The 23,008-nt window shown below is 38.1% G+C and overlaps 2 protein-coding genes across 5 annotated transcripts in view; one reads left to right on the top strand and one right to left on the bottom strand.

Moving 5' to 3' along the window:
• The window catches only part of LOC308642610 (centrosomal protein of 78 kDa-like), an 845,412-nt gene extending 824,086 nt beyond the window's left edge, over positions 1-21,326 (bottom strand). For all 4 annotated transcript variants that reach the window (XM_081281737.1, XM_081281735.1, XM_081281736.1 and 1 more), the window contains exon 1: positions 20,836-21,326. In XM_081281737.1, coding sequence (XP_081137863.1) covers positions 20,836-21,088 — 253 coding nt within the window. In that variant the 5' untranslated portion in view covers positions 21,089-21,326. The remainder of the gene's footprint in view (positions 1-20,835) is intronic.
• On the top strand, positions 14,261-15,286 carry LOC308640750 (integral membrane protein 2C-like). The gene is given in 2 exon segments (XM_081278584.1): positions 14,261-14,403; positions 14,406-15,286. Coding segments are annotated over 2 exon segments (810 nt in total). The 5' UTR covers positions 14,261-14,328; the 3' UTR covers positions 15,141-15,286.
• Positions 21,327-23,008: the final 1,682 nt, after the last annotated feature.

The following is a 23,008-nucleotide window of genomic DNA, read 5'->3' as shown; positions in this document are numbered from 1 at the left end:
TAGAAAACAAACTACTTTTTCCAAAGGAGATAAAAATATATGATTTATTACACAATAATATTAAGGAGTACAAAATAAAACTAACTAGAGAAAAGGTATTAATAAAAATAAAGCTATCATTCCATTCCTTATGCATTCCCTATTTTTCTTAGGGTAAAACTTATGAATAGATATTATTTTATCCTGATTTCATACATGAGGAGGTTGAGCCTCAGAGTCACATATAGTCATGCCAACAGTGAATCAGGGACTAATCACAGGTCCTCTGATTTTAAATCAAAGAGGAAAGGAGAAAGTATAGGGGAAGAGAGAAAAACAAAAATATTGTGGGCTAGTAGGTGTTTTATACTAAAGAGCAGTGTTTAATATAAAACAGGTAATATTTATTCATGGTGTAGTTTAATATCATATAATGTTTAATCCAAATTTTGATGCAATACCAGCTGAACTCTGAATTAGGAAAGGACCAGGTAGCCAACACTGGTGGTAAATGAAAATGCACTATATCTAGGAGCAAAGTTCACTGGAACAAATGTCTAACTCACATCATTATAAAATTTACTTCACCATTAAAGATCACCTATATTTCTTAATCTGTTTAGCCATCCTATAAACACAATTCTTGAGTGCCCACCATATGCCACGCATCAGACAATACACTATTAAGATAGGGTGATCAAGAGAGCCATGATGCCAGGCAAGATCAGCCAGGGCAATGCACAGATTTCACTAGAATAAAGCTGTATAACCCAGGAAGTAAAACTCAGGATTCAGAATATAACACCTAAAATTAGTCCCTGATTCTCTACCTGTGTGACCTTGGGCAATTATATCTGACTCTGAAGTTCAGTGTCCTCATATGAAATAGTAATAAAATAATAGCTGTTCACATGTTTTGTCCTAGGAAAAATACAGAATACATATGAAATCAATTGTAAACAATAAAAGTCTACACAAAATGTTGAATTATACTTTTATCTATCCCATTTCATTATTCTGATTCCTTCACCACATATTATATACTACTACTCATATTCAGAAATCCATGCCCTTGCCTGAGTCAGAAGTCAACCTACTCTACATGTGAATAATAGCTGCCTTTTTGTTGTTCACTCCATAACCCTCATTCACTCCACTGAACAGCAATTAAACTGACACTGAAACTTGCTTTTGTACATACTATAAAAACTCTTTGGTTGTGCACAGCTCTCTTTTACTTTTCTTTTTTCTTGTATATTTTCAAAACTTTCTACCTTCTCCCAAGATCCAAATCTAGGTGTCCTCATATATCACTCATCAATGAAGCCTCACTCCAAAATGTTTCACAATTCTTATTTGAGATAGTCTGTTCCCATAAATTTTTAGGCCTATCTCAGCTAAATTGGCATGAATCCCCCTGCAACAACCCTAACCTAGAACTAGTAAGAAATCTGTTGACCATAGCCCAACAGTATGTGCCACAAGCAGCACAAGTAAATTGAGCTCAAAGCCTCTAGCTGGCAGAGGGATCATGAGTCACCCAAGATTATCAGCTGTCAAACTGTTTCCTAAGAAAGATTCTACCTTGTTTCCCATTTTCTCATCTAGAACCAATTTGCCTGCCCCATTCCTGCTCTACCTTAGTTGCCTCATTTATTAATCCTTATAATACAACCCACTCAGGATCTTCAAAACTAAATGTATTTCCTCTTTGTAGGAATTAAAGATCACCTATATTTCTTAATCTGTTTGTTTAGCCATCCTATAAACACAATTCTTGGGTGGTGAATCTTAGAAAATACTTTGAATTAGCCTCATTCCTACTTAGAATCTATGTCCAATGATCTGGTCCATTATGTGGGGCTACATTTTCACCCTCATTTTGTCCCATATTCTTCCTGACTTCCCTCAGGAAGTCTTTCTTCCCTGCTTTCTCCTGGCTCATGGCCTCTTTTCTCCCAGCAAGCCAAGCCACATGACTGCAATGTTTCCAACCTTTTGCCAGAAGCCAGCACTAACAGTTGCAGAGTAGGAGGAGGTGTGACTCACTCTTTTGAAGACTGGTTGCCACACATGTCAAAGTCCCAACACATTTTCATGCAACATTTTCATGCAAGAGACAAGTGTAAGCTCTAGGATTCAGCCAACTCAAGTTATTTTTTTTCCTAAAATCTGATGCCAAATAACATCTGCCTGATTTGATTATCCTGGTTTGCTTACAGAACTTTCTAAGGGGTTAAGATCTTTATCTAGGTGATACAATCTCACCTTACTATCTAAAGCCTTGAGTATAATATAGGATCACTGTGTGAGGAAACCCTCACACAGTGTCACAGTGTACTCAAAATGATCAAGATGTGGCATATTTAAAACCCAGACAACAGCCCCAAATCTGTGGTCTGACAACTGTGGAACCTTGGGTGATCTCCTTAATTTTTTTGCCTCACCAGAAAGAGAGAGAGGGAGTATTACTAAGACTCTCCCTGATCTAATATTCTAAGCTTTTGCTGAAGATAGCTGTGGAGTTTAACAAATGAGTAGGGATAAAATTATTTTCATTTCAGAATCATATTGCCCTTCTTCCTAATAAATGACAGAATATTGTTTTCCTTTTGTAGTCTTACTCTCCACAAGACTTGGAGTCATTCAATCAACAAATCACTTCATAAGTGACCATATCAGAGGAGGACATATGAGGGGGTACAAAAAATATGGTTTCTGACTTCATAATATTTATAGCTTAGTGGGGAGACATGACCTAAAAATAAACAACTGAGCAAACCAAAGTAAGTTTCTCACTTACCAACAGATTGTATGAGCCCTGCAGAATGCCTAGCACAGAGTATGTAACAATAACTATTTCTGATAGGAGAATGATTGAATGGAATATTCAAGATGGCAGATTAGAGGAAGGCTGCATTTCCAGTTGCTCTGAGGCTCAAGATATAAGCAGTGGGGAGAAATGCTTCTCAGCAAGGTGCTTGAAAGAGGGAGTTCACTGAAATTAAATATAAAACAGACTCTCTTAGAGACCCAGAAACACGGGCGCATTGAACAAAGAATAAGAAAGAATATATTGGAACCAAGCCAGATGTGGTAGCAGCAGCAACAGCAACAGCACTGGTTTACCACAGAGGTAAAAATAATACAGAGAGAGAAACACAGTGGACAAATTTGGCATAGAAAAGCTTGTAGATCAGAGAAGCAGGCTGACTTTACCTGATCCAAAAACTGCATAGACAACCTGTATCTGAAAATCAATATATGACTCTCAACGAGCTAGCAGAGTGAGAAGGCCACACCTCAGCTTGCTGTGTGGGAGCCCAAGAGATCATTGCCATACTGTCCTGACAAGTACCTACCAAGTGACCTGGCAGCAATTAGGAATACTAAGAGGGGTCCTCAAATCCCACTCATGAGCATCCACTCCTACAGCAAAAACAGAATTAATACAAAGGCTGTAGATACCACACCTACAAAGTGTGTCAATCTAGATCACTAGAACACTTTGAAAAAATAAGGCTGTGCCCTAAAAAGCCCACACATAAGAGCAGAAGAAAAATCCATCCCAATATATACATAAAACCCAACACAGGAATACACAAAATACAAATAAACAAAGTAACAAGAGAATCATTGAATGAATGAATGAATTAATGAACTCTATCACAAACTCCAGAGCTGTTCAAGGGTGTAGGAATAACTACAGAAAAGTGAACAACCCAGTTCTCACTATTAAATGTCATTAGATCCATGAATACTTATGTTATGTTGAAAAGTGATCTAACCTCATCATTACAAAATGAGTTTTGGACAAGAAACGAATGAGAGAAAATGTTGCAGGAAATGATGTCCAGATGATTCAGAATATCTTGAAAGGAAAAAGAGTAAGGAACCTAAATTGGAGGATACGTGCCTAAGTGGGAGTCAGTTCCAGCGGAGGAAGTGAATGTACCCCAGAGGTGTAAAAGCCACTGACATTAGCTATATCAACCACAAGATTCAAGTTTCCAGGGATGTGATACTCTAGGAAAGTTTAGTCTCAATTCTTTTGCATAAATATAATCCATCATCTACAGCCCATAGGACTCTAGCCAACCATGAAAGTATAAGACTTGTGCCCTACATAAGAAACAGAAGAGAAAGAAAAAAGAAAGATAGACAAATGTTCATCTAAACTTATTTACTGAATTCATGAATACATTAGAGAAGATATTTTGAAGTTTGATCCAAAGTTATTTTAGGTAATTTCTATACTACATTTTAAATAGCATTTGTAGCATGTAATGATAGGACCCATCTTGGCACATTTTTGTAATTTGCTGTCCAAAAAAGAGGCAAAGTCATTTTTGATACATCTTGGTATAAATCATGCATGGTCAGTATAAATCAAGAAAGAAAATTGATGTCCTTTATTAAAAGGTATATTTTCCAGTACCCTATGCACTCTCTAATTACATGCTCTTGAGAATTTTTAAGAATTTTATATCTAGGGTTCTTTACTTTATATAATTATCCCACATTTTAATCTTATTATGTCCATTGTACTATTAGGTGCTAAGGTATTCATGAAAAGTGAGTAATACTCAGAATTAGATCTCAAAGTATTTATGATCTGCAGATTTTAAAGACTTCTAATAGCTATCTGAATTCTCAGTACAGATGGCCATGAAAAAATAAGAAATTGTAGCATAAAAGTGTATTTAATGAAAGGGCAGTCATTTCCAATAGTGGTGCTCTCAGAGGATGGATAGAAAAGCTTGACATTTGGCTTAGATCAAGTAACTGAATCTTACCCTGACACTTTCATTAGAAAATAAAAGCATTTGATGTTTTCCTTGAGACTCAGTTCCAGCTGAAATAGCTTCCACAACAACTACCACTACCACCATCACCACAGCTTTTCTAGTAACAGATATGTATCAAGCACAGTCTGTGTAAGTACTATGTTTCCATGTTGGTATAAACAGCATGGATTTTAAAACTGGGTAGATAAAAATAATAAAGAATTATGATGGGCTAGGAACTATACCCATATTAATATATACAGACTTCTCACCAAACCTATGAAATAAAGAAATTAATGCAAATAGTTATACACCTTGTTCTTATTGTATGATAGAAAAATAGAGAAGTTAAATAACATTCCCTAAATCATAGGTGATGTCAAGGTAATGGTAGAATTGTGATTTGGACCCAAAGATTCCATTTTAAAAATCCAGGCACCTAGCAATTGAACTAGGTTCCCCTAAGGTATCTGTATATTCGAGTGTAATAAAGAAAACTGTGAACTATTAACTTTCCCTTTCCTCTCCTCTCCTCACCTCTCCACTGCTCTCTACCTTTCCTTTTAGGAAATATGGTGAGTCTTTTCCACCCATCTTTACTGAGTATAATTGACAAATTTAAAATTATATGTGTATATATATATATATATATATATATATATATATATGGTCTACAATGCAATTTTTATATTCGTATGCATTATGAAATGATTACCACAATGAGCTAACAAATGCATAACTGTTCACCATGCTGTACATTAGCTCTCCTGAGTGTACTCATCCTGAATAAATGAAACTTTTCATCATGTAACCAACATCTCCCTGTTTCCCACATATTCCAGCAAACTGGCAGCCACCATTCTACTCCCTGTTTCTTTAAGATCAACTTTTTAAAATTCCGGATATAAGTGAGATTATGCAGTATTTGTCTTTTCATGCCTGGCTTATTTCACTTAGCTTTGTATCCTCCAATTTCATCCATGTCATCATAATTGACAGGATTTCCTTTTCTAAAAAAAATATGAAATAATATTTTGTAGTGTGAGTATATGTACCACATTTTTGTTATTCATTCATTCAAATGTCACTTAGATTATTTCCATATCTTAACTATTGTAAATAATGTTACAATGAATATGGAAGTGAACATACTAATTTCTGTTCTTTTGCATATATACCCAGAAGTGGGATTGTTAGATCATATGGTGGTTTATTTTTAATTTTTTGAAGAACATCCATACTATTTTCCATAGTGGCTACATCAATTTCCTTTACCAACCACACTGTGTAAGAATTAAACAATGAGACTTGGAGAGGGAAGACATTCTAGAGAGAGGAAGCAGAATTAATTAGGGTCCAGAAGTATGCAATACAAAAACATGTTAAGAGACTATACACAATTAAGATTGGACAGGGGGCAATAAACAATCAAGAAATACTTTACAAACTCCATTTATAACAGCATCCAAAAGAATAAAATAGTCATAAATACATTTAGGAAAATAATTACAAAACTTTTATACTCTGAAATTTATACAGCATTGATTAAAGAAAATCAATAAGATCTAAATAATTGGAGGAAACATACCATGTTCATGGATTGAAAGACTTCACATTGTTAAGATGGCAATATTTACCAACCTGATACATAGATCCAATGCAATTCCCATCAGAATCCCACTAAATTTCTTTATAGAAATTGACAAGTTGATTCTAAATTTCACCTGAAATTGCAAGAGGTTTGGAAGAGCCAACATAATCTTTTAAAAGAACAAAACAGAACTCTCACTTCTCAAGTTTCAAACTTTACTACAAAGTAACAGTAAACATGACAGTCTGGTCCTGGCTTAAGAACAGACATATAGAATTGAGTACAAAAAAAAATCCTTACGTTTATGGCCAACTGATTTTCAAAAATAGTGCCAGGATTTTTGGCAATGATTCAATGAAGAACGAATATTTTTTCCATCAAGTAGTATAAGCAGTGTTAAGACTACTAGCTAGCCACTTGTGAAAATTTAAAATTAAAGAAAGTAAAGTTGCTTTACACCATATAAATTAACTCAAAATGTTTCAAAGAACTAAATGTAAGAGCTAAAGCTGCCTATATGTGTAATAAGAATTGTAATGCATCCCACTGTCATAAATAAATAAATAGAGCTAAAACTGAAACTTTAAGACAGGGCTAGAAGTATAGCTTAGTGGTAGTGTACTTTCTAGCATGTGTAAGGCCCTGGGTTCAACCCACAGGATGATAAAGAATAAATAAACAAATAAAAATTTTAGACAGAAACATAAAGGTGAATCTTCATGACCTTGGATTTAATGAAGGGCTCCCTAGATATTACACCAAAATCAAAAGCAAAAAAAAAAAAAATATGCAAATTGAATGTCATCAAAATTTTAAACTTTTGTGTTTTAAATTGCATTATCAAGAAAGTAAAAAGCTAACACAGACAATGGGAGAAAATACAGGGAGTTAAAAATACATTTAGTTCACAGGCAAATTTGCAAATATGGAATTCACAAATAATGAGAATTAATTATATTTGAAAATCATATGTCTGATGTATACAAAGAATACTTAGAACTCAATAATACAAAGATAAATAATTTAATTTAAAAATAAGCAAAGGATTTTAAAGAACATTTCTCCAAAGAAGATATTCGAATGGCCAATAAGCAAATGAAAATATGCTCAACATCATTAGCCATCATGGAAATGAAAACCACAATGAGATACCACTTCACTCTTCTAGAAAGCTAGAATCAAAAATTCAGATAATAAGTATTGTCAAGAATGTGGCAAATCAGCAGCCTCATACAGTGTTGGGAACATAAAATAGTATGGCCACTTTGGAAAAAAGTATTTCATATACTCAAACAATTACACAGAGTTAAAATATTACCCAACAATTCTACTCCTATGTATATGGCCAAGATAACTAAACCCATATGTTCACATAGAAACTTGAACGTGAATTTTTATAGCAACATTATTCAGAATAGTGAGAGTGTAAAAACAACCAAATGTCCATCAAATGATAAATGGATTCACAAAATTCAGCTGTCCTTACAATGGAATATTATTTGGCCATATAAAACACTGATACATGCTACAACATGGATAAACTTTGAAAACATTGGGATGATTCAAAGAAACCAGTCATAAAATACCAAATATTATGGGATTTTACTTATATGAAATTCCAGAACAGAAAGATCTATAGAGATAGAAAGTAGACTAGTGGTTGCTTAGGCCAAGGGAAGAAAAAAGAGAATGACAGCTAAAGAAAACAGGATTTTGAGATGATGAAAATATTCTCAAACTGGTAACTAAAAACCACTGTATTGTATACTATAAATGAATTACATAGTATGGAGTTATATTTCAATAAAACTAATTTTTAAAAACTTTAATGAATGGAGCATTAAATTTAGTAGTGGTCACTCAAGAAAATGTCTTAAAATCAAAAACAGATTTATTATGAGACAAGAAAAAGCAAAAGACAAGCAAAAATCATATTACTAACCAAATCAAGTAGCTTCATTCATCTTTTCTCTTCTAACTCATATAAATAGAAATTTTCTGTGTATAGTAACACTTGCATAAGAGATATCAAAATCTACTGCCCTATTTCATCACAACTGTTCCTAAAGAATTGAAGCTGATATATAACCATAAACTCTGAATGACCCTGGGATGCCAAAACCTTCTAGACTAATCAAAGACCATTTTCTAACCAATGAATAATGGAAATTTTTTAATCAAACACATACAGACCAAAAAAGTGATTCTATCCTATCCAAAATGCTAGTTTAATTATCACAACCATCATTATACCCCTTTAATAACACATTCCCCTCTGTGTCCCCTCGATGAATTTCTTCACTGGTGCATGTTCCCTGCCTGACAATCAGACAAAGAATCAGCTTTGTTTCTTTAAGTTTGTTTGGTCTTTGTTGTATTCCTTGATACCCCTTAACCATGGTATTGGTTCTCCACTTCTCTCACTTCTTATCACAGTTTGCCTCTCTTTTTACAACTTCATTATTTCCTTCTCTCCTACCTAAACCCCAATCCTGCATTTCCCAGGAAGACGGGATTTCCAGATGGCTACCAATATAAACCATAGTTCTCTTTCTTCCAACTTTTAGGAGTCTGCTTTCACCACCTTCACCTATATAACGCTATTCACTTCCATCCCCATGTCTAGAATATCCTCCTACCTCTTTTCTCTATCTTTACCTGTTGAAATCCACTATGTCCCTTGAGGCCCACTTCAAACAGCCTGACAAATCTTGCCTCACAAAGAAGCCTTTCCAGATGGCCTCCAAAGAAAGTGATCCATTGATTATCTGAATCATTGTTAATAATTTCCTCACGTTGTTTGTCACTTTTCATCTGAGGTTTTAGATACTAAATTATTCTATTAATTTTTCTATAAGACAAAAAGCTCTTTGATAGTCAGTGCATTTACTCTCAAAGTGCATTGTATGTAGTTATTCCAGAGGAAACATGAGTTAAGTATGGTTTTGGGGTGCTTCTACTTTTTGCAAGTTTATTAGCTATTTCTTGCACTATTAAAAAAAAACAAAAAAAGTTTACCTATATATTACTGCAATAAAGGCATATTTCAATTCTGAAAGGTATTTTTATTAGCTCTATTTTATATTTAAAAGTTAGGGGCCTGATGATGTCAACAGTGGTAACTACCTGATCCAATTTGCAAATGCCACTCACTGCTTTGGTATCATCAAGGAAAAAAAAATTAAATGCTCTACTGGATTCCTTGCTAAAGTAGTAGGGAAAGGATCATGTTTAGTAGTTCTTCACTATGCTACAACTAGATCATCTTATAGTTTTTAGAATCTTAAAATTCCATATCTATAAACAAGCTACCTAGTAATATCCTGCACTTGGTTGAGACAAGCTCACTTTTCCTCAAGTGAACTGTTAGAGTTTCATAATTCTGGTAGCTTTTCTGATCACAAGATACCAGACTCCATCTCAATGAAACACGAGGCTAAGAACATACGCAGAGGAAATGAGAGGCAACCTCCCAAAACAAATACCTCTATTTCAGTGGCAGAAATCATTGTGTCAGGCTAATATCCTCTTGAGAATACCCCATCTCATAATTATGCAAAGAAACAAACAAGGAAGACATTGCAATACAAAATAAAAGAGCAGGTTTTCCACTAATTTATAAAATCCTCTTCAAAATGTGAAATTTTCAGCAGAGAACATACACTGTCTCATTTCCATGAATCCAGCTGCAACTCACGAAATCAACAAACTCAAAGGTTCTTAACCCAGATAGGCCTTTACCTTCTTATATATTATTCAACAACTCTTAAGGAAGGCATGTCCTATACATGGGGTCCTGGCAAGAAAAACCCCCTTCCTATTTAAGAACCCTGTTCTCCTCAGTTAGATTTTAAATCTCTTGTGGTCGGAGAACACAGTTAGCAAATCTCCTATATCCTTCTTTAACACCTCACTGACTTGTTATATACAGATTGCCTAGTCAATGTTCTCTGCCTTGAATTAAGTTAATCCAAAGAGGTAAGTTGCTACAGAAGATAATTCCATACTTAGTATAGAAATAATAATGTGTTTACCATGAAGTCAGGTCCAAATAGTGCTCTGTATTAGAAAGGGAAGATTTGATTTTTGTCCTGGGTCCCTTCAATAATTCCTATATTACAGGTAGCAAATCAGTGGTAAATCCTTTCTTGCATATGGAAAACAGAAATACATGACTTCAAAAAAGTCATAGAGAGTAAGATTTATCAGATCATTAGGAGATTAGTATATTTGACTACTCATTTAATTTTGTGTGTGTGTGACAAAAGGATTCTAAATAAAAAATATTTATATATTAAAAGAAAGAAATTTTTAACTATTCCTTCTTATATATTATTATTATTATTATTATTTACTTACTAAACGATAAAAGCCCTAATGTTTTAAGCCAAACACTTCTTTGGCTCTCAAATATTTTCAGAAATAACTTTTCCTTGTTAATTTCCAAATCTTGGCTGCATTTCCTGTTAATTTCAAGCATATGTCAAATATGAAATATGTTATTTTTCCAAACCTAATTTTGGCAAGAGGAGATTTTGGAGTTGGCACAGGGGGATTTGGGGACAAACAAACAGGACAGCTTGAAGCTGCCACAACTCAATGACAATTTTATCTTTTTCATCTATCTCCAGGTCCATAAAGGCAAGGGCAACAACAAAGGATGAGCAGGCTCTTACAAAAATTTCCATGTCAGGAAGAACGCACCCTGTTTTAAATCTTTTTTTTTTTTTTTTTTTTTTGTTAACAGAAATAACTGTATTTTATTTATAAAATGTCCTTCTGAACATTTCTAGTATTGGTTTGGAAAAGACATCTAGATTTCATTTGAATATAGAGATTAGGTATGTTTTTTAAGCAAGAAGTTATACCCTGTATTTAAGATAGTTTCTTTCTTTCTTTCTTTTTTTTATGTTTTAAATCTTATCCTGAAACTTTATTTCCAAAAAGAATCTCTAACAACACTAATAATTTTTGTAGGATACAGGATATGAAGTAAAGTTAAGACCCTGATAACTAGAGTTAATATAACGCTATAATATTATCACCCCAGTTCTCTGAGACTAACAGTCAAAACAAATGAACTGATAAAGCAATGTAAAATGTCTTTCTTCACCTTCATAAGATATTCTATAATGACAGCACTTGAAAAATACCAGAAATTTCCAATTGTATAAAATCTGCTTTTTTCAATTCTGTTTCTCTAAAGCTGATTTTGTGAAAAACTAGTAAGTACTCATTATATAAAAAGAATATGATTTCATGACAGCTACCTCGATCAGCAATTGAGGACCATGACACACCCTGAGGCACAAATGTTTTTCCCACTTACTAAAAACATTCAAACTCATACACTGTGTGGGTAAGTAGAAAAAACAACTAGTGCAATAAAAAGAAGCCTGGTATAATAAATGCCCCTTCCTAAGAATGGACTGACTGGGAAAATGAAGGTAAGTATTCACCCCTCCCTATATATTCAACCTTTGAAGGTTACTTTGTAGACCTTCTATCAAGGTATGGAGCCTATTTCATCAACCCTATGACTTGCTTGACCAACAAAATAAATGTAAAGGAAGTAACATTTTACCAGTTCCAAGTTTAGGCCTCAAGAGTTGTGATACATTTTCTGAGTTCATTGGCTCACTCTCCCATGCTTTCAACCTGCCTTCACCACAAGAACATGCCTGGGCTGGGTTGCTGGAGGATGAGACACATGGACACAGGAAAGTCCATACAGTGTCCCAGGCAAGGCCCCAGACATAAGAAAAAGCACAGCCAAGATGGGCACAGCCAAGATGGGCATTCACCTAGCCAATTCACAGCTGACCATGAGCACATGAGCCTCATTGAGATCAATTCAGTCAGAAGAAACCACTCATTGAGTTTTAGATTCAATTGCTTTAAGCTTCTGATTACTGTTAAGATTTTAAGTTGTTGTTTGTTTCAATATACCAATAGTTAACTGATACCTCTAGGATAGGTTTTATATAAAACAATATTTTGAAGAACTCTATGTAAGTTACTACTAATAAATATACGCAATTTTTTAAAAGTATTAAAATAAAAATCTACAAATGTTTCATTGCTGTATAAAGATATGCACATTTAATCTATCTGAATTAAATATTAAATTTAGGCCCAAATGTAAAAACTGGCTCAGTTACAGATCAGCAGATGGCATCTACTCAAGCACCAAGAGAAACTTGATTCACAGATTTGAAAATGCTTAAAAACTCAAACAATAAAATCATTTTTGTATGTCACTGATTTTTAAATGAAGACATTATTTTAGCAATTTAATTGTTCAATTGGATTTTTAAAAATTTGCCTTCATTTAGACTTAGTTTTAAATTTTCCTTAAGATTAGCTTAGTCTGGGAGATTCTAGTTTTAAATGACATCAGGCTGGCTGCTGCTCCCTTCTCTTAAAATACCTTTAAGAACTCAGAAACAGAGATTAGAAACAGCAATGCTAAAAGCTGATTGTTGTCTAAATCTGAAAGGAATTTCCTTAAACTATTAAAAAAAATGAAGATGAATAGAGCAAATAGTCAATAATTGATCAATGCATCACTCTGAAAATGAGGACACCCTTCCTGAAGGTTAGAGTTTTCTTTCTCACCCACTCTCTGTCCCTTTGGCTTAGAGAAATATGCTTACATCCAATCCAAAAAATAATAAATAATAATAATAAAGGATGATTAGTTATTCTTCAACCACATGGAAAGTGATATGAGACAACCATAATATTTCATAATTCTCTTCCTCTGACTCCACACTCTTTTTATACTCATCAATTCCCAAAAGAGGATTGAGGAGGCAAAATGTAGGTAATGATTAGAAGTCATATATTACATCCTGCCTGAGTGGTATGATTCCATAATTTTATAGTGTATGGAGAAGAGACTAAAGATTCCTTTAAGAGTTTATCTTAGAAGATTAAAGTATAACTCCATTAACACTGACAAAGAATCAGACTTGAAGCTAAGAGATAATAACATTGTGCATTCACTAGAAGAACCAACTTATTTAATGCCTACTATTGGCACAGAATCGCAGGATATAGATGTTAGATACTAGAATTTATGCTGGGAACTAAATACATCTACCCACATTTCAGCAAGAAATGGGTTCAATCATTGCCCAGATAGAAAATAAAAGAGTTTATCTTCACATATACCATGTTAGCAAAATACTAGGTGAAGGACGGCTATTATTTTTCAAGAGGGCACACACAAAATATTATGAAGTCAGTCAAGTTCCACTTCTGAGAACAGAAAAAAACAGTAAATATATGTACTTTTCTTATTCTTTCTGCTAAGAACTATTTTAAAACCTTGGATGTTTTTCATTAAGCAAATATAAGAAAACTCTGAAAGAGAAAAGCAAGCAAGCAAATGACCTCAGGACCCAATGGGGGTGGTGAGTTCTCTTAGTTTTCTTATTACCTGATATATCCCAAATTTGAAGCTAAAAACAAGTAAATGATGAAGGATACCAACACTTTAAAAAGAAATGGCATAAACCTATTCTCTATAGCTAGAGGACTAGTAAAGGGTAACCTTGCCAGACAGAAAACTTTTAGACAGTAATAGCTTTCCTGAAGTCACAATATGTAAAGATGTAGAAATAACTCATTATTTCTTGAAAAAAAAAGAAAGAAAAAGGAAACTCAGTACATGCCAACATCAAGATGAAAAACAGGTCAGAGGATTATTTAACAACAACAACAAAAAGTTTAACTCCAACAATGTAAAATGCTCCAACAAATGCACTTAAATGAAAAAAACTGAGTATTCAGCAAAGAAGTAGAAAAACAGAGAAATGACACTTTTAGTGAAAAAAACAATTCCAAGGCAGTTAATTCCTCATTAGAAACCACGAGGAGGCAGCGCACGGAGCGGCGGTTGCACAGACAGAGGCTGCACAGACAGAGGCTGCACAGGCGGAGGCTGTAGGCGGGCCCGGCGCAGCCATGGTGAAGATCAGCTTCCAGCCTGCCGTGGCCGGCATCAAGGGCAACAAGGCCGATAAGGCTTCGGCATCGGCCCCGCCCCGGCCCCGGCGCCGGCTCCAGCCGCTGAGATCCTGCTGACGCCGGCTAGGAAGGAGCGACCCCCCTACCACCACTCCAAGAAGGGGGGCTCGTTGGGCGTGTGCTACCTGTCCATGGGCACAGTCGTGCTGCTCATGGGCCTCGTCTTCGCCTCTGTCTACATCTACAGATACTTCTTTCTTGCTCAGCTGGCCCGAGACAACTTCTTCCACTGTGGCGTGCTCTACGAGGACTCGCTGTCCTCCCAGGTCCGGACTCGGATGGAGCTGGAGGAGGATGTGAAAATCTACCTCGAAGAGAACTACGAGCGCATCAATGTTCCCGTGCCCCAGTTTGGTGGTGGGGACCCTGCAGACATCATCCACGACTTCCAGCGGGGTCTCACCACCTACCACGACATCTCCCTGGACAAGTGCTATGTCATCGAGCTCAACACCACCATCGTGCTGCCCCCTCGCAACTTCTGGGAGCTCCTCATGAATGTGAAGAGAGGGACCTACCTCCCGCAGACGTACATCATGCAGGAGGAGATGGTGGTGACCGAGCACGTCAGTGACAAGGAGGCCCTGGGCTCCTTCATCTACCACCTGTGCAGTGGGAAGGACACATACCGGCTGCGGCGCCGGGCTACCCGGAGGAGGATCAACAAGCGCGGGGCCAAGAACTGTAACGCCATCCGCCACTTCGAGAACACCTTCGTGGTGGAGACCCTCATCTGTGGGGTGGTGTGAGGCCCTCCTCCTCCAGGCCCGCCCCTGCCCTCTTCTTTCTCCTTCCGGCCACTCTCTGGCCCTTCTCTCTCTCCCTTGCTTAGCTTGTTCTTTGGACACCTTTCCATAGATGTGACATGTCCACCCTTCCTTTCCAGCCCTGCCGGTCACCGGTACCAGGGCCGTGACCTCTCGAGGCCCCCGCCTCTGCTGACCTCTCAGGGGTGGGGGAGGAGGGGACACCCAAGATGGTTTCTGTGACCCACCGTCTTGAAGTTGGGTCCCCAATGGCTGGGCCAAGGGGAAGGACCTGAGGGAGGGGCCTGGCAGGGTGGGACTTGAGGTTCTGAAACACCGGCCCAGTTGGGAAAGCCCTCAAAGGCTTTTTCCCAGGGCACAACTTCCTCTGCTGATTCCCAGCGCTGGGGTGTAGGCTGAAGAGGGGGCATGTGCCCAGGGACGGACCCCACCAGAGCACAAGGGAAGGTGGCTGTCCTGGGGACTCCCCAGGACTCCTGTCAGTGCCTTTGCCCACCAGCAGGAGCCTGGAGCTTGGGGGTGGGATGAGTCTGTCAAGCACAACTGTTCTCTGAGTGGAACCAAAGAAGTGAGGAGCCAGGGCCCCCAGCCTGGCACCTGGGAGCACAAGCCGGGTCCCACGGCCAGGCCGGAACAGCGGGGCATAGCGCAGGGGGTCCCTTGTCCGTGAGATGCCGGCTCTTGGAGTAGGGGGAACTCTTGCTTTCTCTAAGCCCAGCCTTGTAGAGATGAGGGGGAGGGAGAGCCACCTGGTACTTGTGCACCCTGCCCCCTGTTCCGAATCCACCCCTCTGCTGGAGGGCATGCAGTGTGTTTCCTTATCCTTCTCACTTTTGCATGTTTTTACTGACATTCTATATGCTACCATCTCCAGCCCTGAGCCTTGGAGAGGCTTCGGCGCCTCAGTCAGACTCAGGTGCTCTGGAGATGAAACTCTTAAATGCTTTGTATATTTTCTCTATTAGATCTCTTTTCAGAGGTGTCTGTAGTAAATAAAAATCTTTTACTTCTGACAAAAAAAAAAAAAAAAAAAAAAAAAAAACCCACGAGGACCAGAAGGAAGCAGCACAATATTTTTTAGATGTTGAAATAAAATAGTTCTGGGCTAGGGATGTGGCTCAAGTGGTAGCGCGCTCGCCTGGCATGCGTGCGGCCCGGGTTCGATCCTCAGCACCACATACAGACAAAGGTGCTGTGTCCGCCAAATACTGAAAAATAAAAATATTAAAGTTCTCTCTCTCTCTCCCTCTTTTAAAAAAAAAAAAAAGAAATAAAATAGTTCTGAAACAAGAATCCTATATTCACTGAAAATATCCTTTAGGAATGAAGCAAAAATCAATACATTATCAGATGAAAGAAAGCCAAGAGAATTTGTTACCAGAAGACCCATCCTTTTTTAAATGGCTAAAGGAACATCTCAGAATGATATAAAAAAATATACATAAGAATCATGTTAACATCAGGAGAGAAGACAGAAGACAGTAAGCAAATATATAAAGACAACTGACTTTCATCCTCCTCTCGAGTCTTCTAAACTATAATAGCTGAAATGAAATTTGTAACATTCTCTGATGCAGCAAGAATATAAAATAGTATCTAATACAGTTGTCAGGTGCCAGAAATTAATTGCTCTTCATATATTAACTCATTTACTACATAAAACAACTCAATGAGACTCTTGAAATGGTTTATCCCCCAGCTCCATTTCTCATCACTGGGAATATATTAAGTAGGAAATTATAATCTGTGCCTGAACATCACAAAATCTTTTTTATGATGTTGCTTTCTTCTCCACCTGTATTTTTCCTATTGCGAAACTTACTTAAAGCTGGATGAAACTCATTGTGTCTTTTGAGTTTGACATTGCTCTAAACCCAAGGCTATGACTATAGAACAGACAACTGGAAGGTAACAAAAACGAAGATCAGAAAAAAAAAAATATCCTAGCAAAAAACAAAAATGTGCATCAATATTTAGTGATGCCAAAGGTGAAGTGAGATAAACATTTTCTAAGTTTTCTTTTGCAGAAATCTAATATAATTCACTCCTTATGGAAAAAAACTCATATTTATTTAAAAGTACCTTTAATATGCTCCTATCTTCTTAGCCATTCATTTCTTTCCTAAGAATGCATCTTATGAAATAATTAAGGTGTAGACAAGTGTTTACAGACAAACTACTCACTGCTGTAATAACATTTCAAAAGTAAATATATATGACTTACTATGGCCATTAAAAACAACAATGCTTCTAAAGAATGTTAACTGCTTAAGATTCAAGATAAAAAAAAAAAAACTAAAGGAAAAAAATAAAACCCAAAATCTATATGCAGAGTGTGATATCTGTGTTGCATCTACACATACCATACTCAAACATAAGCTGGAGAGAAGTGCACAGAAATATTAAATGCATTTTTTCAGAGGGGCAGGATTATGGCTACTTTTGTTTTCTTTTTAATGCTGCTAAAACTTAATCTCCTCAAGAACACACAATACATCTGTGTTATTCATTGCTATATTTTGAGTATGTCTCCAATATAATGGATGCTAAATAAATATGTGAAAGAACATTTTTCTCTATTTCCTAAAATGAATATCTATTTCTTTCTAATAGGACAACTTCAATCATTACTAAAAAGTATGTGTTGTGTGTATGTGCGCGCGTGTGCATGTATTTAATTTAAGAAAATTATATTCATGGGGTTTTAAAATATTTAAATTCATATATATATGGGAATTTATATATCATATAGTTCTAAAAAAAGATTTTTCTCCAAAACCCAAGCTTCAGCACCCAGAACATCAAATCTTTTTGGTTGTTTCCTTTAATCAACATAAAATACTTTGGAACTATGTCTATTTCCAAAATCTTTCTGACTTTATGTTTTCCCCATTACTCTCAATTTGCACACCAAAAAGTAAAGTTAGATTAATAGGTAGACAGATAATGTAACTAAGGGGAATAACTTCAACACTCATTAATGAAATACTTTGATAGAGCTCATGGGGCTTTTTGTTTTATAAATAAACATTAAACCATATTTGAAATGAAATTCTATAAAAGTGATTATCAGAATTACATGAAAAGTATGAAATTCTCAATCAAAATTTCATTCAGTCATACAGACAGAAGAAACCTGGGACCTAAAGAATAATTGATGACAAAAACTCTTTGATTGCAATTTGTGGAGGTTGGACTAGTTTAAGCAAAAAGAAAATTTAATGATTCCTGCATTAGGAAACCATGGATACCCACAGCTTCTACCACAATGAGAACAAGGCTCAAACATTATTATCTGAAACAGTTAAAAGTGATATCAGCAAGATGTCTGACTAGCAATGTCTGACACAGCTGTCAATACACATGCAGAGAGAGAGAGAAGGAAAGGAAAAGAAAGGATGAAAGGAGGGAAAGGAAGGGAAGGGAGGGGAAGGGAAAGGAAGAGGAGCGGGAAGGAAAGAAACAGCTGCTCCACTAGAGTGTTTGAGGAAGAGCACCACAGTGCAGTAAGGATGCAGCAGGGATATCCCAAAGCATAGAAACAAATGATAGCCTTATGAAGAATGGAATTAAGCACACAGCATCCAACATCCCATCTCTTTAGAGATCAGCCTGAAACACTGAAGAGGGACTCTGCTTGTTAGGGAAATGGTAAGCAGGAGGCCCCCAGAAGTTGACATTAATCCCACAGAAATCTTAAGTGTTTTCTGCTAGAGAATTCTGCAGTCCTCAGGCCCTAAGCCTCGTTTGGTGTGCTGATAGGAAATCTATAATACTGTTTTACCCCAGAGAAAGAGCTTAGCCCATGTTATGCCCTCTCCCATTCAAGCACCATATTGAGATCTACCTACAGTAGCAGATGTAGCTGCCCTCAGCAACTTGGTCAACGTAGCCCTATGAACTAGCCAGGTGGCCCTACCTGCCTTCCCACAGTCCCAAGAATCACCTGGGAAACCACCCTGAGAAGCTTGGCCTGCTGTGGCTCCTGGGAAACAGGTAGTCCCCTCTACCCACCCTTGGCTTGGTAAAACAAACAACCCACCCTGAAACACTGGGTCCATCAAGGACCCAGAGAAACAGAAAAGTAGCCCTATTCACCCATGCTACATCCTGAAAAGTAACCAGTAGCCCTGCCCACCAACCCCAAACCCTACCCATCCATCTTTGGTTGCTAGAAAGCAGCCAGGCAGCCTGTTCTGAGTGAATCAGCCCACCAAGGCCCCTGGGACGCAGACAGACAGCCCTATTCACATATACCTGGCCCTGGGAAGAAGTTGAGAAACTCACCTTGAGCAGTTGAGGCCTCTAAGATTTCTAGGAAACAGTTGGGAACCCTGGCCCACTCTCCTGTGGCCCTGAGAAGCAAGCCGACAACCTGTCCTAAGGTCTGCCAGCCAAGACCCAAGAAAACAGGTTGCCCTGCCCAATCCCTCTTGTAACCTTAGGAAGCAACTGAGCAGCCCAGCCTGTGTAGTTTGGACCACAGAGGCACCTAAGCAGCCCTAAAACAGTAATAGGCATATAATCCTTACTACCAGGCACAATATATCAAACCCTAGGCCACCTCTAATATCTGTACACTTTTGTTATATGATACTACTTAAAAAAAAATTTTTTTTAACAAGATCTGTCTTTATTAAAAAGGTATTAAGAGTGAGATATAACATATATGTTGGGTGACAAATTTTTTTTTTTTTTTGCTGCTTTGCATATGTCCATAATGAACATGAAAGCACCACAAATACTGATAGGGGAGTTAAATTAAACATGGTGAATTTACAAATACAAAACCTGCAAAAATTAAAAATAAAGAGAAACAAAGAACAGAAGCATTAAGAGCAATCATTTTGCCTAACAGATCATCCTAAATATATCCTGCAGGGAGCCAAGTTTATCATTCTCAAGTGTCCCCACTCCAAAACTTTACCACTCCCACTCCCCCAGCCAACTGCCTGAAGCGGGCAAAACTACAAGGGCATCCCAGCTAGCTACAAACATCCCACGAAGCAGATTAGGCTGGATTCATAAATTTACACTTTACTTTCCCCATCCATCTTTAACAAAATCTCTTTTATACTCATTTGATGGTTACTAATGGAAAGATGTGAGCCTCTTTCAGGTCAATTTAGAAAATATGACTTGAGCCCCTATAATGTGAAAAGTACTAGAAGGAATAACATTTTGTCACATGTAGTCATTCACCTGTTTTCTGAATAATCGGAGGGTCTGGATTCTAATTACCCTATATCTCTAAGTGGCTAATAGTTGAAAAGGGCTTTACAAAATTCTTACATACACACTTTTTTAATGAAGAAAAGGGTTGGAATATATTAATTTCCTAATCGCTTACTTTTTTTGTATCAGGCAAAAAAAAAAAAAAAAGACATTGAATGAAAGAGGAAACAACTGTCCAAGATTTAATGACGTCCCAAACTGTGCTAAGCATTCTACAAACATCATTAACTCAGGGAATCCTTGCAACCACTTATCCTTGGTCTTCTTATTAAGCCCAAGTTACGGATGAGAACTCGGTACCTTAAGACCTTCAATAACTTGCCAGGTTCCCCTCGCTGGTACTGCACACATCCTCCAGCACAAAGCGCCTCTTCTAGGGCCCAGGCTCCACCTTGGACCTATCTGAAAACCCATTTCGAGGCACCCACCGAGGAGCACAAACCTGTTTCACCAAGCCACGGCTGGAAGAAGCTCTTGATGGAGATCACGGGCAGATCTTTATTAATCTTGAGGGTGCTCAGGAGGGGTGCCCAGTCCACCACCCGCAGGCGGTGGGCATTGAAGTCCAAAACGCCCTCGCGGAGGCAGGTGCGCACGGCGGGCAAAGGTACCGAGTCCTGCAGCGCGCACAGGTACTCATAGTGCGAGAAGAAGTCCGCTGCGCTGTCCCGGCGCAGTTTCACGGAATCGATCATGGCCAGAGGCTATCCCGGCCACAGAGACCACTCCCGCACCCACCAGGGGCCCCAGATCTCGCCCAGCCTCTCCAGCTCCCACCGCCGGGCGGCTGCGGCCCCGCACTGTGCGCAGCAGCGGCGGCTCAGCCCGAAGAGCACGGCCAGGGCCCCCAGGCTAGGCCAGCTCCTCGACGCTGCCTTCCCGCGCTGCCTCCCGCTCTGCGGCCGTAGCCCGTTGGCGTCAGCCTCATCAACGTCTGCAGCGCGGGACCGCGGTTCAAGCCTGAGGGCGGGTTCTGGCGCGGGTGGTGCGCGTAGACGTCAGCGCGCTTGCTGCGTCCACACGCAGACTGCGCCTTCCAAAGGGGCGGGGCCTTAAGCCCGGGAGGCTGGCCAAGCCCAGAAATAGTAGATGGGCACCTAAGCAGCCCTCAAACAGTAATAGGCATATAATCCTTACTACCAGGCACAATATATCAAGCCTACATTAGAGTGGTCTCACCCACAGACAACCCTCAGAAATTTGACAGAAATTTGACAGTTTCCCCACATCTACTACTGTGCCAGCAGCATCTCATCTGCATGGGTTCTTCCCCACATGAACTATGCAAGCAGACAGGTGCCCCACACCTGCAGCCATACACATCATATCAAAAGACACCAGCAAACCCATCCCAGCAGCTGGAGCAATCTCACAAATCCATGCAGCCTAGGCCATTGAGACACCTGCAGAAATTGCCAACAGTGATTATAGCAGAAACAGCTACACAGACATATAACTACTGTACCCAAATGGAACCAAAGCCAATGTACCTATCCAGTCAATATACTTGCACAGATCTCCAGGCCAAGTCTTTTACTTGTGTGTAGATAGGGCTGTCTGTCTGCATCCCAGGGGCCTTGGTGGGCTGATTCACTGAGAAAAGGCTGCCTGGCTACTTTCCAGCAACCAAAGATGGATGGGTAGGGTTTAGGGTTGGTGGGCAGGGCTATTGATTACTTTTCAGGACCTAGCATGGGTGAATAGAAACCACCCTTTAAAATTGGTTTAGGCAACTCATCTACCATATCAGTTATTACAAATATCAACATAGGGACACAAGAAACATGAAAAACAAGGTAACATGCCACATTCAAAAGAGCATAGTCTAGCAACAGACCCAAAAGAAAAGAAAAATGACAAATTTCCTGGAAGAGAATTCAAAATAATGATTTTAAGGAAACTCAAAAAGGTGGAAGAGAATACAAATACACAATTCAATGAAATTAAGAAAACAATCCTGCTACCTTTCCTAATACAACAGTCACTAATATGGCATTATGTAAAAATGTGAATATGTAACAGATGTGATTCTGCAATCTGTATTTGGGGTGAAAATGGGAGTTCAAAACACAATTTGAGTCAAATGTATGAAAGATGATATATCATGAGCTATGTAATGCTTTAAATAATCAATTAAAAAAAAAGAAAACAATCCATAATCTGCATGAAAAATTCAGCAGAGATAAAGATTATAAATAAACAAGAACTAAAGAGAAATCCTAAAATAAAAGAATTCAATAAATGAAATAGAAGTGGATGACCTATTATAAGGTAGCCAGACAGAAGTGCTCAACACTCACCTTCTTTACAAATAACAACAAATGAATAGCTGAATTTCAAGGTGAGCTGTTTAGGGAGAGCACCAGAATAGCTGGTGAAACCATAATAGGATATAGATACTTGGAATGTCAGCATGGAGAAAGAAACAAAGCACAGGGCAGCTGCAACCCCAGCTCCCTGGTCAAGGAAATTACCAGTTGTGAGGGAAAGGGTAAACAGGAGAGTCCCAGCAGAACTCATCACCTTGAATGCTGACAATCCAAGCTCCAGGAGAGTTCCACAGTCATTATAAGAGCCCATAGGATCCCCTAGAGCCCAATGAGGGAAGGAGTTGA

This window comes from Spermophilus citellus (assembly GCF_964194105.1).
Source record: "Spermophilus citellus genome assembly, chromosome: 2".
Lineage (NCBI taxonomy): Eukaryota > Metazoa > Chordata > Mammalia > Rodentia > Sciuridae > Spermophilus > Spermophilus citellus.
The sequence above is the reverse complement of the archived record's forward strand: the minus strand, read 5'-3'. Positions and strand labels throughout refer to the sequence as shown.